The sequence below is a fragment of the Montipora foliosa genome, chromosome 4 (genome assembly GCF_036669935.1).
Source record: "Montipora foliosa isolate CH-2021 chromosome 4, ASM3666993v2, whole genome shotgun sequence".
Taxonomy (NCBI): domain Eukaryota; kingdom Metazoa; phylum Cnidaria; class Anthozoa; order Scleractinia; family Acroporidae; genus Montipora; species Montipora foliosa.
The window spans coordinates 11,083,190-11,095,689 of NC_090872.1; the positions used below are offsets into that span (position 1 = coordinate 11,083,190).

Genomic DNA, 12,500 nt, shown 5'->3' on the forward strand with positions numbered 1-12,500 from the left:
CGTCTGTAGTGTTTCCATATAATCGCCCCGATCGCCTCTGAACATTATTTGAAACAACTGGGCCGATCATTTTGAAACCATGCTTTAACTCCATAAGGAGCTAACGGCTGACTACGAGAACGCCACAAAACAGTAGGTTCAATTAGCAAAAACAATAGTTCAGCATGCCCCACACGTGCGTGCCTGCGTGCGTTTCACATTTTGATACATTTCTTTGCCATTCTCGCCCTGACAACAACGGGGACAGATCTACGATGGCGACGAAAACGTCACCTCAAAATATAACTTTGCAATATCTTAAGTCTTCCGTCATTATTCCATCTCGTTCACGTCGTATAATGTGAGCGAAGTATCCTAAAAATAAATTTGTACGAGCGGTTTCAGAGAAAACAGGGGAATGAAAGATTAACAAAACCTCAAATTTGGTGATTTCACGTCGTCGTTATGCAGAGTATCGCAAAAATAAGCTGATTTAGCAACAGAACGGGAACCTCATTTGACGACGGCGCGCGCAAAAAACATGTCCATATTTGGTCAGATGAAAGTAGAATCCAGACTATTTCACGTCGTCAACTGAGGTTCCCGTTCTAATATGCGCTGAAATGCGTGCCGCACGTGCAGCACGATTATTTTTCCTCCATTAACCAATAATGTTGTTTTGTGGCGTTCTCGTTAACGGCCGCGTCGTAGATCTCAAAGTCCTTAAGGCCGGGACACACTAGGCGACAAGTCGCAGCGACAGGTCTCTGCGACAAGTTGCTCCATGTGTACTACTTGCAAAACAAGTCGCTGCGACACGACGCCTGTTCGGTGCACACACAGTGATCTCGTATGAGGGGAATGTGACCTAGTTTGCTAATTCAATATGGCTGACCATATGATGCTCTCTCATTGGTTCATTTATATTTTGTCTCAGCGACTTGTTGCCGGAAGTGCACACACAATGCGACAACGCTACTTTCGCTAATTTTGTCGCTACGATTAGTCGCACGAATTCAAAGTTTGAATTCGTGCAACTGATCGCGGCGACAAAATTCTGCCGCAGCGACAATGATTTTCATACAATTAAGCGTGTCACACAAGGAGCCTAGTGTGCCCCGGCCTTTAACGTGATATGACCAAATTTGCTGTTATTTGGAGGACGCAAGCACCTGAGGCTAAATATCTAAAATATTCTCTCCAAACATCCACGTCGTTCATACCAGCTTCATTCCTGGAAAATTAGTTCACAATTTCCGTGCCGAATGACTCGGGAGTATCCGCGAAATTATGACAATAACAGGAGATGTCATTTTTAGATAACGTTCTCGTAGCGGTCGTTGTCATCCTAATTGCTTGAAAAGTTCCCCCGTTGTCTCGGCTAAGTTTGTGTCAGTTTCATTCACCCCTGAAAATTTGTGAAGATGAAAGCGCAAGACGCACGCAACCAATCCCCCTCCCCTTTTTACCTTCCTCCCTATCCCCTATCCCCTACCCCTACCCCTTTCGACGCCGGCTACGCAGGCTACAGAAGACAGGTAGTTTCCTTTGCATTGGCTATTTTTCCCATGGGGGAATTTCAATTTGCCCTTGGGTGCACAATATGTGGTTATCCGGCATGATATGAACGACAATGAAATCAACTCTGAGAAATCTCTATGAATTTGCCAAAGAGATGAATAGACTCCAGACGCAAGTCCTTCGAAACAGCTGATAAAATTTGGATTACTTATCGGTAGGTAACTGCATATTGGAGTGCAATTTCCGGAAGAGCCCATCTAAATTGTAAGTCACCGAAACGAGGAGGGGACGATTAACTCGCGGTTTTGCGCAGTCGCCACTGACTAATCTAAATCATTTTACTGAAACCCCCTCTTTGTCATTCGTTAAAGAACTGTTTCGCTAGCCTCAGTGGTTAATTAGAAACCGTGAATAACTCGGCAAGAATTAAAACGCTTTGTCGAGTACTCAAAACAAAGACTACGAAACTTGTGATTGTGAATGCGTTTATATCAAAACAAAGCTCTGGTTTACCTTGAACTGCGTGCAAAATCTTTTGGAGTGGAAAAGTTGTCTGTTATGGGCGTATTTTCCGGTTTTCGTAACTTCATTTTCTTCAAGTTGGTTGTCTTTGTTGAACAGTGCGTGTATCAGCAATATGTTGTAATCGTTCTCTGACTGATTCTGGTCATGATTCGAGCTCCAGTGAGTTTCCCTTTTCATGCGTTCAACATTCATTGGAGCGGGAGAAGTTGTTTTGTGGTGAAAGCATTCAAAAGATGCGAGTTGTTTGAAACGCTGTGCGAGTTTTGAAGTACCGTTGGGCTAAATTTTCCAGGTTTTGCATGTAAAATTAAAAATGCGTGAATTGTTTTTCCGCCTCGAGGAAATCGAATCAGACTTTTATATCTTTATCACATGAATTCTTTGTTAAATGGTGTCGAAATATTTTATAGCACCAATGTTCTTCGTTCTCCAACGACGTAGCATAGTGGATCAACGTTTCCTGCAAACGTAAATCTGTAAAAAGATTCTTATCTTGGCTTGTTTTTCTCTTCAAGAACTTGCTCGACTGCTTTGGGTGTCAGCCAAAGAAACTGAAGTATATTCCCAGCCGAATGTGACAGTTTATCTGTAATCTTCCTGAAAGCTTAAATCCAATAAGTTATATTGATATTTGGGAAACAGCGAACTGATTTAAGACTTCTTTGACCTTCTTTTGGTCGTTTTTTAAATTGCGAAGTTGATTACTTTAATCTTAATATAACCACTTTTCAAAGCAAAAAAAAATGACTGGCTGCTTGTCGTCAAACCACGAAGTCAACTTTTCACGTGTTGGACTGACTTGAATTGACAAGTCCGAGAAGGAGAATATCTAAAATTGAAATAAATTTCGTTTTTTGGAAGTGCGAAGAGAAATTTTCAGTTTGCCATTTGCCGTAATAATGGCTCTAAAAACAAGTTTCAACAGCTGCACTCCCTCGCCGCAATAAGTAGTAAGTCTTAACTATTGTTTAGATTGCTTTGTATCGTAAGAGGACAGGTGTCTTACAAAGCGAATGGACGGATTTTAACTATAAAGTACTCGTTTCGCACTGTTTTCAGAACGTGCTGTGTGCAAAAACGGGAAGATTCTCGTCGAATTATCATTCTCATTTCAGAGACTTCTTGAGTATAAGCCGTTGATTATTTGGTTCTCGGAAAGATGAACAATTCAATTCAAGGAAATACTGTACATTTTCCTAGCCGAACAACAACAAAAAAGATCCACCATTTTTATTTGAAACGATTTAGATGTCGGAAACAAATTTGTCTAAACTGGGGATTTTTTTAATCTCTGCTCAAGAGGATCTGACACTTCCGTGTGGTCTTTCCTGAAGGAAAACAAATAACTGATGTGGAACTTTGTAGTCAATGAAGGCAAATTATAAAGCAGATATTGACAGCCGGTTTTTTATCTTCTCGCTAAAAGGTGCAAACGATTAAAATCTTCAATTAGTGGGAACCTCGCAGATGTTGTCAGTGAACATAAATTGCGGATTGTTTTTGTTGGGAATCAAATGTTTCCTTAGTTGCTCGAACGACTCAATTTAATGAGTGGTTAGGTAGTTGAACAACAAAAGGTTAACCGCCTTTTAATAAATCGGTTTAAAAATCAAGGATTAGCATAAAAGCCTTTGAAAATAAATAAATCAAACAGCTGGTCTTTAGAAGGGCTTCTTCATGAAAATGTCTACATTCGTGTTTGGATAAAGAAACAGTAATAATTAGGGACCAATTATGGGGCTTAAAATGTAAATAAATTAAATATAATACTAATGCAGTTGAAAACTTAAATGTTGAACAAGAAGTGGCAAGCTGTAGACGACTTTTTCCTGCGTAGAAACAAAAACAGTGTTGCCTTGATTTAAATAACGTGTTTTTCAAGATAATCCGCTTAAGAAACCTACATGATGTCTTTGTATCCTGTTTGTAACTTGTAACACGTTACAAAGATAATATTTGAGACTCAAATCAAACGCTGGTTATTGCTCAGTGCACGCAATATTTTACAGTTTTGCTTCAAGGTAAACTTCAAAGTCCGTTTTTGCTGACCGCGCTAAAGATGGGGGAAAATTGCGCGAACTCAGTCCTAACACCTTCGATCTAAAAAAATGTTGAAAAATGTCGACTTTTGTGGAAGGGCTAATTTCAAGTGCCCTAGGCACAACAATCACAGTGCCCTTCCTTTGAAAGGAGGTGAAAATATTTTGCAGCAATCGAACAGAGAGCTTGTTTTGATAATGAGAGCTCATATTTAAAGAGTCAAGTTGGGAGCTTGTAAGAACAGTTTGTAACATCTGTTTTGTCTATTCCTTTTGATGTGAAATATTCTAGTTCCTAAAAACTTAATTCGGGCGCCTATTTCTTCGTGCAAGATGCCTGCTACACCCATGGTCCGGAGCGTGCATCGGTTCTGAGAGGGTCAAGCACGTGCATTTCTTTATGCTGCTAAGTATGTTTGTTTGCACGCTTATCCTTTTCCACCAATGCGGTGGCTTTTTTTTGAGAACATTTTGCTGCATAACAGAGGTCCATTCAAGTCATAAGATACGCTTCTCAATTTCTTTAGAAGTAAATGAAGAGTGTAAATTAACAAAGATATTTAAAAGGCCGGCCACTTTGTTCTGATCCTTTGTGGATGACAAAATAACCTAACGCCGCGCTGGCATTCTGAGCCCTCCAGCAGTCTTAACGAGTGGAAGGGAGTTACCATACTTGAATATGGGATCAATCATTTTAATGTAAGATTTAGTTAAGAAGTAAAAAAATCAGGCCCTTTTAGTGTCTTTTTTTGTAATCATTTAACCATTTTACCAGAACAAAACCCGTACGTTTTTTGTTTAGTAAGCCTTTAAATGATTGTACGCGGTTTATAAAGTGTATTTTCTGAAAGGAGGCCTTGTTTGAAACTTTTTCGATGTCATCAACCTGACTTCAGTCCGGGCTAAAATTTCCGACCCTTTTTTAACTTACTGGGCTTTTAAGCCGACCAATACGGGCGAAGAAAAGCTTTCCGAGTATCATGTGCATGCGTATCAAATGTTGACTCTTATTCTTGGCGAGTTTCCTTGCCCAATTTACGGTTGTTTTTCAACCTGTGGGAGAACAATAATTTTCAGTCACAGCTGACAGTCGATATCAGTGTCATTGAAAAACGCTTTAAGACTCCGCCCGCGATATTTCCTTTGAGTAATTTAATATCGTGATGGTAACTGTGTGGACACTGCGAATTTTTTACTTTAGAACTTTAAAAAATTATGAGGTTCAGTCCATTGAAAACCAACATGTTCAAAAAAAATATTGGGTGAAATTAATAGTTGCTGAACTTTAAAATCGATGCAGTTAGCCCAAAGTGGGGGTTTTAAAACTAGTCCTGCTCTTGTTTTTTTTGGTTCGATGGGTTGATAATATTGAAAGTTTTGTTGAAGTGATCACGTAGCAATTGACAATTTGTATTTAGTTCTCAAGACCGGAATAGACAATAGCTAACTGGAACGCAGATTAACATGCCAGGATGAAATAGAATTTGGAAAATGGCAAACAATTTATAGCCATAACCGTCGTGTACCTTTTTTTTTAGATCCCTGCAGGGGTCTGCAAGCTTATCGATGCGAAAACGAAGCCCGAAGAACTGTTTGCACCGTATCTGCTAAACTGCTTGCGTTGACCAATGATTTTTTTTTTCGAGCGGAGCAGAATTGCTTGAAAACAAAGCTCTGGGCTAGTTTCATTTGTTATGACAAAAAAACTGTTGTTTTGTAATTATACCGTTGCTATGTCAATCTCAGTAAATTTTGACCAAAATAACATGTAAGATATTGTTAATTATTCATACAGTAATTCGCGTAGTATACAATACTGAGCTTATATTGGGTGGCTTTAGAGTATTGTCTTCAAGTGTGCAAACATTTTGTGAAGTGACTCGGAATTCGCAAAGTTAAAGTTCACAAGTTCATATTCCGATCAACATTTAATTGTCCAGTCTTTCCAAGTGCTAATGCTTGATAAATTGTTTTTCTCGTGTCGATATGGGATTCCCACAGTTATCGCCCTTTTTGGCTGGAGTCAGTTCTTGAAGACTACGATCGTGGTTTAACTTTTGAGTCCTCCTTAACTGAACAGGGACAATGATACCTTTGGTGTTTTGTGATGTGTAAATTACATTAGGCCGAGGATTTCCGGACAACCGGAGAAATTTGTAATATAACTGGAAAAACTTCCTTCTTTTGATAACTGAAATGGCGCCATTTTGACAAGTTTTCAACACACCATGCAGAGGAAACCAATCCGACTAATTGCCATTATAAACAATAGCTTTTAATAACATCAGCAGCGTTCAAAATATTAATATTTGCAGCGGATCGTGGGCTAAGTGGGGCGTTGTCTAGATAAGCTTGTAGACTTAACCGCCTGACCGAGTGGTGCGCGCTGATAAAAATACCACTTGTAAAAACACTCCTGGATTCAAATAAGGTCCAACAAATTATCGAGAAGGTAGTCCGTCGATGCCAGGTGAAGGCTTTGACCAAGAAATCGAATCAATGCGGAGGGTTTTGCAGAAGAGAAATATAAGTATAAATGAACTGAGGGTATCCAAACAATTTGCACCTTGGACAATTTACAGCCCCTGACTTTTGGACTCACATATCGAGATAATTCCGACTGAGTCGTTGTAAAGCACTGAATCTCATCGTCATGCTGGTCGAAGTCACTGATTTCCATAATTGCGTCTTTAGGTCGACGCACCGGGTCAGTGATGGTTCAGGATCAAGATTTTAGACAACTATAGCTATTTTATAAGGATGTGGACATTATCCGAAACTGGTACGCGGCTGAGCAACTCAACTCAACTCAGATTATCTCCTTACAGCCGCGTCGTCTGAGAAACGAGGCATATTTGATCCTATGCACTGAAATTATTAGCCTGGTATTCTTGAGTTTAGCCTGATAATAGTGGGTGGCAAATTATCTAACAATCAACGAAAAACTAAAGGAAGTTCGCCCTCAATATTTTGGCTTGCAAGTAGGTTACATTCTTAGCCATCCGTTTCCGTTGGATAAAAACGGAAGTTATATGCGCAGGGTGGTTTCTCAATTCGGCATTTGTCGGCTACGTTTTCTATATAGTACTTATATATATATATATATATATATATATATATATATATATATATATATATATATATATATATATATAATTTTTCTTTTTGATTCACATGTTTAAAATCTTGCAATTCCAAACTAGCTGTTTGGGTTTTTGTAGAGCTCTTCAAACAGAAACCGTAAAAAATCATGGAACATTTTACCAATTAAGATTTGGTAATATTCTATTAACTTTGATAAGTGTTGGTTGATTTAGAAGTAATTGTGATCCATATGAATTAAATCTAATTGGCCTGAAAACTTCTTCGGTGTAGAATAAACAAAATTAAGGCTAACACTTTAGTTTTCCTAAGCATCTTCAAAATTTGAAAAGTGTAAAAATAGCTTTTGTCGACGAGAGATCACTTTTAGTAGGGAACAAGTCATTGCCATCACTCTAATCTAAATAATACTCATAATGTAGCCCGGCTACATCTCTACAGTAACTGTATTTCAGTATTTTTCTGTTTTTCATTTGACGATCCAGGACATCAGAAAATCCCTAGTTCACGCAGATATGCGACTATTTTCTGAGCAACTAGGCTTACTGCCAAACATGCGTCACAATGTCTTTTTCCCCTCTCTCTTCAGCCCTGATCGACGTACTTCTCAAATGATTCAGTTTAGCCCTCGATAGAGGAGGTGGGGGTATTAAAAAAGCCTCCTGGAGGGCTAAACAGAGCGTTTAAGTCTCGAAAATTACCATCACGTTTCTCTTTTAAACTGACCTACTTCAAAAAACAAATGGTATATTTTGTTCACTTTCAAAAACCATCTGAATGCCGTTTCGATTTAATGGTTTCGTCTCAAATATCTCACCACCAGTAATATATAAAAATAATTCAAATTTACTTTATTCCGAGAACGGTGAAATTAATCGATCGAAAGTTTGTATTGGATGAACAGGATGAGAAAGTCGGTGACAAGCTGGGAAAACTGCAGGTTGTGTCACATTTTATTTTTTTTGTTGTCAAATGGATGTTTTATTCAACATGCACTTATGTCTTCCTTTGTTTGCTTTATTGAGCTTCCGATTTCTATCAAGTTCCATTATCTGACCATTCGATGCTCGGCTCTTTTCACAGTAAAATGCGCTACCTTAATTGAAACAGCCCGAGGGGGGAGGGGGGATCCCAGATAAAAAGGACGGGAGTGCTCGTCCTACCTTTTAGGGGTTAAAAAAGCGGTTTTGGTACGTCTTAGGGTGTTAAGCCTCAAAAGATCCGCAGCGGGAGCTTTAGCGGTACCTTTTAGGGTATTGAGCCAAAAAATTATGACGGGAGACATTTGACAATTAACTTTTTTTTTTTTTTTTTTGTCTAATTAAAACCTTTCGTACCTTTTAGGGGTGAAAAAAATTCGTGCCACGCCCGCAAGACAGAATCTTGGTACCTCTTAGGGGTTCTTTTCAAAATTTCCGACCATCACCCCCGTCATTTTTATATGGGAGTCCAGAGTCCCCCCCCCCCCCGGGGGGTGAAAAAGTGCACGTGCGAGAATTACCTTGTCAGATAACTGCCCTAATATATGGAATCAGTTGTAGGTTAAATCAGAGCTGGCTAAACGTGGCGTCTGGGAGTTAAAAGGTGGTTAAACAAAAACGTGCTGTAATCGTTTTGGATGAACTTCCATCCCTTTGATGGTAAATTTTCCTAACAGCGAACACGGAGTTTTCCAGACTCAAATCAATATCAAACTAATAATACGAATTTGCTTTCACTAAGCAGATTTTCAGAGTATTAATTTCATCATGAATTATTTCACATTTGAATCCTCCAACAAACACTCCACATGTGTATTCCGAAAGTTGCCCTTCTCCTTTTCAAAATATTGAAATAAAATATTATAAACAACTGCAAATGTAAGTCAATGTCAAAAATTAATACTCAAGATAAAAGCCGCGAGATATGAGATAAGGACCGTTTTCACCCTTTGTTCGGATGAAGACAATATGATAAACAGAACTGTTTTGTTTTCTTTCGGTTTTTTTTTATGCAAGAGTTCCTTAAAAAAGCGAGTCGATTCAGTTTAAGTTTGAATAGAATTATGTTCAATGGAGTCATCTCTGGCGCCTTGGGAAGAACACTATATCCATAATAATTCAAAACCATTGCTAAATTATATTGCTCATCGGTTAGTCTCGTGACTCAGCGCGCCTTTCTACGGAATTTTCTCATTATTTTTTAGAAATTGGTTCTTGCTTTCTACACAAATTAATTGGATTAGAGTTGTCAATGATTTTCTTATTACCAGCTACGAATGTGGTAACCAAACTGTATCATCACCCGCTGCGCATGGTCAAATCCAAAATGTGTACGTGCTTTTTTGTTACCTATAACAATGTAAACTTATCCGGTTTCTATGTCAAAAGCCGACCAAAGGCCGTCGTGACAAATGGTGAATGTGCAATTTTTTTCATGCATGGGTCAAGATCTTTATTCGACAAAGCCGTAACTTTTTTCAAAGCCGGTGAACGTCAGTTGCAAGAGAAGGACCCACAAAGCAACGAAGTCATTTTTGAAGAAACGTGCATAATCAACATCCCCATGAGGTCCATCTGCTGTTATGTTGATTTTCCTGTTCGTGCTCTTTGTATGATAATTGCTACACGAAAGGACGCCATCATCACAATATTTTTAAATGGCTCCATCCATGCGCGAAAAGAGGCGGAAAGCGAAACCGCCGGGAAGGCCTCTTATAACAATACTCTTAGTTGTCGAGTTGTCTTCGTCATCGCAAGTCAGAGGCCCCGTTTTTATGTACATGTGTTGGGTGAAGGTTAGACTTTCTTTTTCGCTCGCTCGCTCTCTTTCGCGGTCGACTTGTGGCAAGTCTAGATGAAGGTGAATCAAAAACCTTAAATCTCAGAATCTTTGTTTGTGATTTGTTTCATAATCCGAGAGCAAGGTCTTGTTCGAAAAAAATAAAAAACGATTCATGGCTGTTATCATGATTTTAAGGTGTGCAGTCAAGCAAGAAAGGTCAAAACGCAATTAATAATTCATCAAACGCGGTATTTCCTGTGAAAACCAAGTTTCACAGAATCGAAAATAGTGACTTCACTTGAGACGGACGAATCGGGTTTACACCAAAAGCTATTAACTCCTGAGGCAAACGTCAAGCGCTTGATGGAATATGAAGCTATATATGTAACGAAACGAAGCAATCAAACAATATTGTGTTCGTTTTTGATTGTAGATTAGACTAATCTCTTTCATTGCTACGTCACGTGTGCATTGTAATGCTTTTCGAAAAAAACTCGATCACGTCCCAGTCACTGCCTTTAATTTTTCTCGGCCAAGTAAGACTTGATAGGCTAAGGAAAGGACAGAAAACCACCCGATAATATTGCCTCGAAACACACGCAATTCCCAAAATATGTCAAATTTCTTTTGTGTAGTTGAGCGCGTAAACACGACAATGGGCAATAGACGTTGTCGTGCAACAAAAGGCCATTCTTTGCCTAGCAACGAAAAGTGGTCCTTTGTAACGATGCCACTCGTGATTGGGTGCTGACCTGACGTCACTGTGAGGGCTTTTTTTTTGCTCGACGCAAAAGTTTCCATTTCCGCTTATTTGATGCGAAAAAAACTTGGAGTGAGAGAGGGAGCAGCGAGAGTTGGTAGAACACATCCTTGAAGGAGAAAGAGCTGTCCTTCTGTCCTTGGAAGTCCCCGGTAGATTGTAAAGACAAAGCTGTGGAAAGTAAGGAACTTTACGGAAACTTTGATCAATACAACGAGAAGGGAAGCCTAAGTTCTTTGAAGAGTAAACACTGATTCTCTAGTCTAAAAATCGAAAGAAGATGAAAGTTGAAGTGGATATGGCATGTAGATTTGTGACGAAAATGTTGAGAGTAAGTGGGAAACTCTCCGAGAAACAACTCGATGCGTTTCACAAGAAGATGAGGGAGATTTTGTGCGCGAGATACAAACATCACTGGCACCCTCAAAATCCTTTGTTGGGGAGCGGATTTCGCTGCATTAGAATCAACCATGATTTAGATCCAGTCATTGCTGAGGCAGCACAAGCAAGCGGCCTCCCCAACAGAGATCTAACCCTTCCTGAAGAGCTTACACTATGGATCGACCCAAAATCCGTGGCGTTTCGAATCGGCGAGAATGGATCGATCTGCGATTTGGATCTCGACGATTCCATTTGGCAAGAAAACGCCAGCTCTAGCAAAGCGTCCAAAGAAGTTGTGAAGGCAAGAAACCAAGAATCACGAAACAGAAGTAGTCTGAATCTTCTTAATTGCTCAAAAGATGTGGTTGGTTTTCCGGTTTCTTCTTATATTCCATGCTAAGATTTTCAAGGTAAAAGATAGAGATGAAGTTTTGTTCATATAAAAATTTTCCGAGATAAAATGACAAAGATATGTAAATTTCACGTTCTATCGAATAATCATCTCACGTTTTATTGTTTCTGTAAAAAGATGAGCTCGACTTTATGAAATTTCGTCAGCTGGGAAACTTTAAAAACTGTAAAATAAGAGCTATGAACCTGTATTTTTAACTGTATAGAATTTTGTAAAATCTGTACAGGAGTTGCTGTTCACAGCGCAAAATAAATTGACGAGTGTAACATTGAAGCATTGAAATTGAATCTCTGTGGTTGTTTTTCTTTTGGCGATATTTTCCGCGAATATTCGGCAATATTGCCTCGATATTGTCTGCATTTCTATAGAAATATGGCGACAAAGCTAAAGCTGCCTTACGTTGGTAGTTCCTGTTGCCGGATTTACGAAGTGAATCGATGTTTATTTAGATATTTCGCCATTGAATAATTCATTGTGGGATTATATGCATGCAATGCCACCCAATTCAGCTCATGTGTCTGACCAGGATTTGAATTAACAAGAAACTGTGTTCAGACGGATACAGGAAAGATTCTCTGAGATTTCTTCAGCTAGCGTTTCGAATGGCTTCCAAGCTTTGAAATGGGTGTAAAATGAAAAATTGCTGCTGTTTAACAAAATACACATCGGACCTGTGTTTACCGTGTTTACGTGTGAACGCTTGGCTGATCACAAGACCCATATAAATCTGAAATCATTTCTCATTTATATCATAATATTGCATTCGAAAACTTGATTACAACGTAAAGAATTTTGGAACAGTGTGGCATTTAATTTTCACCTCTGAGGAAGCCCCAACACGAGATCATATTACCGTCATTGTGTTGTTGCTATTTTGGGATCGACTCTCTGTCTGCATGCACTAACAAAGACCTGACGACTCAAGAGATGATATATCACGTTTCAATGGATGAGAGGTCTGATTTCTGGTGACATCACCCTGTATTAGCGGCGAAATCTTGCTTTGGGAGTCATAAAC

The 12,500-nt window shown here is 39.1% G+C and overlaps 2 protein-coding genes across 2 annotated transcripts in view; one reads left to right on the forward strand and one right to left on the reverse strand.

The window, feature by feature from the left end:
• LOC137999813 (uncharacterized) overlaps positions 1-2,228 on the reverse strand; it is a 6,763-nt gene extending 4,535 nt beyond the window's left edge. Inside the window, exon 1 of the mRNA XM_068845746.1 lies at positions 2,014-2,228. Within this exon, the coding sequence (XP_068701847.1) occupies positions 2,014-2,090 (77 nt within the window). The 5' untranslated portion in view covers positions 2,091-2,228. The remainder of the gene's footprint in view (positions 1-2,013) is intronic.
• Positions 2,229-10,708: 8,480 nt separating this feature from the next.
• LOC137999814 (protein BTG1-like) lies at positions 10,709-11,769 on the forward strand. Its single transcript, XM_068845747.1, has one exon. It carries the CDS (start codon positions 10,970-10,972, stop codon positions 11,468-11,470), a length of 501 nt encoding a protein of 166 aa, XP_068701848.1. The 5' UTR covers positions 10,709-10,969; the 3' UTR covers positions 11,471-11,769.
• Positions 11,770-12,500: the final 731 nt, after the last annotated feature.

Coding starts and splice junctions, on each gene's coding strand:
- LOC137999814 (XM_068845747.1), top strand. CDS start 10,970: ATGAAAGTTGAAGTGGATATGGCATGTAGATTTGTGACGAAAATGTTG.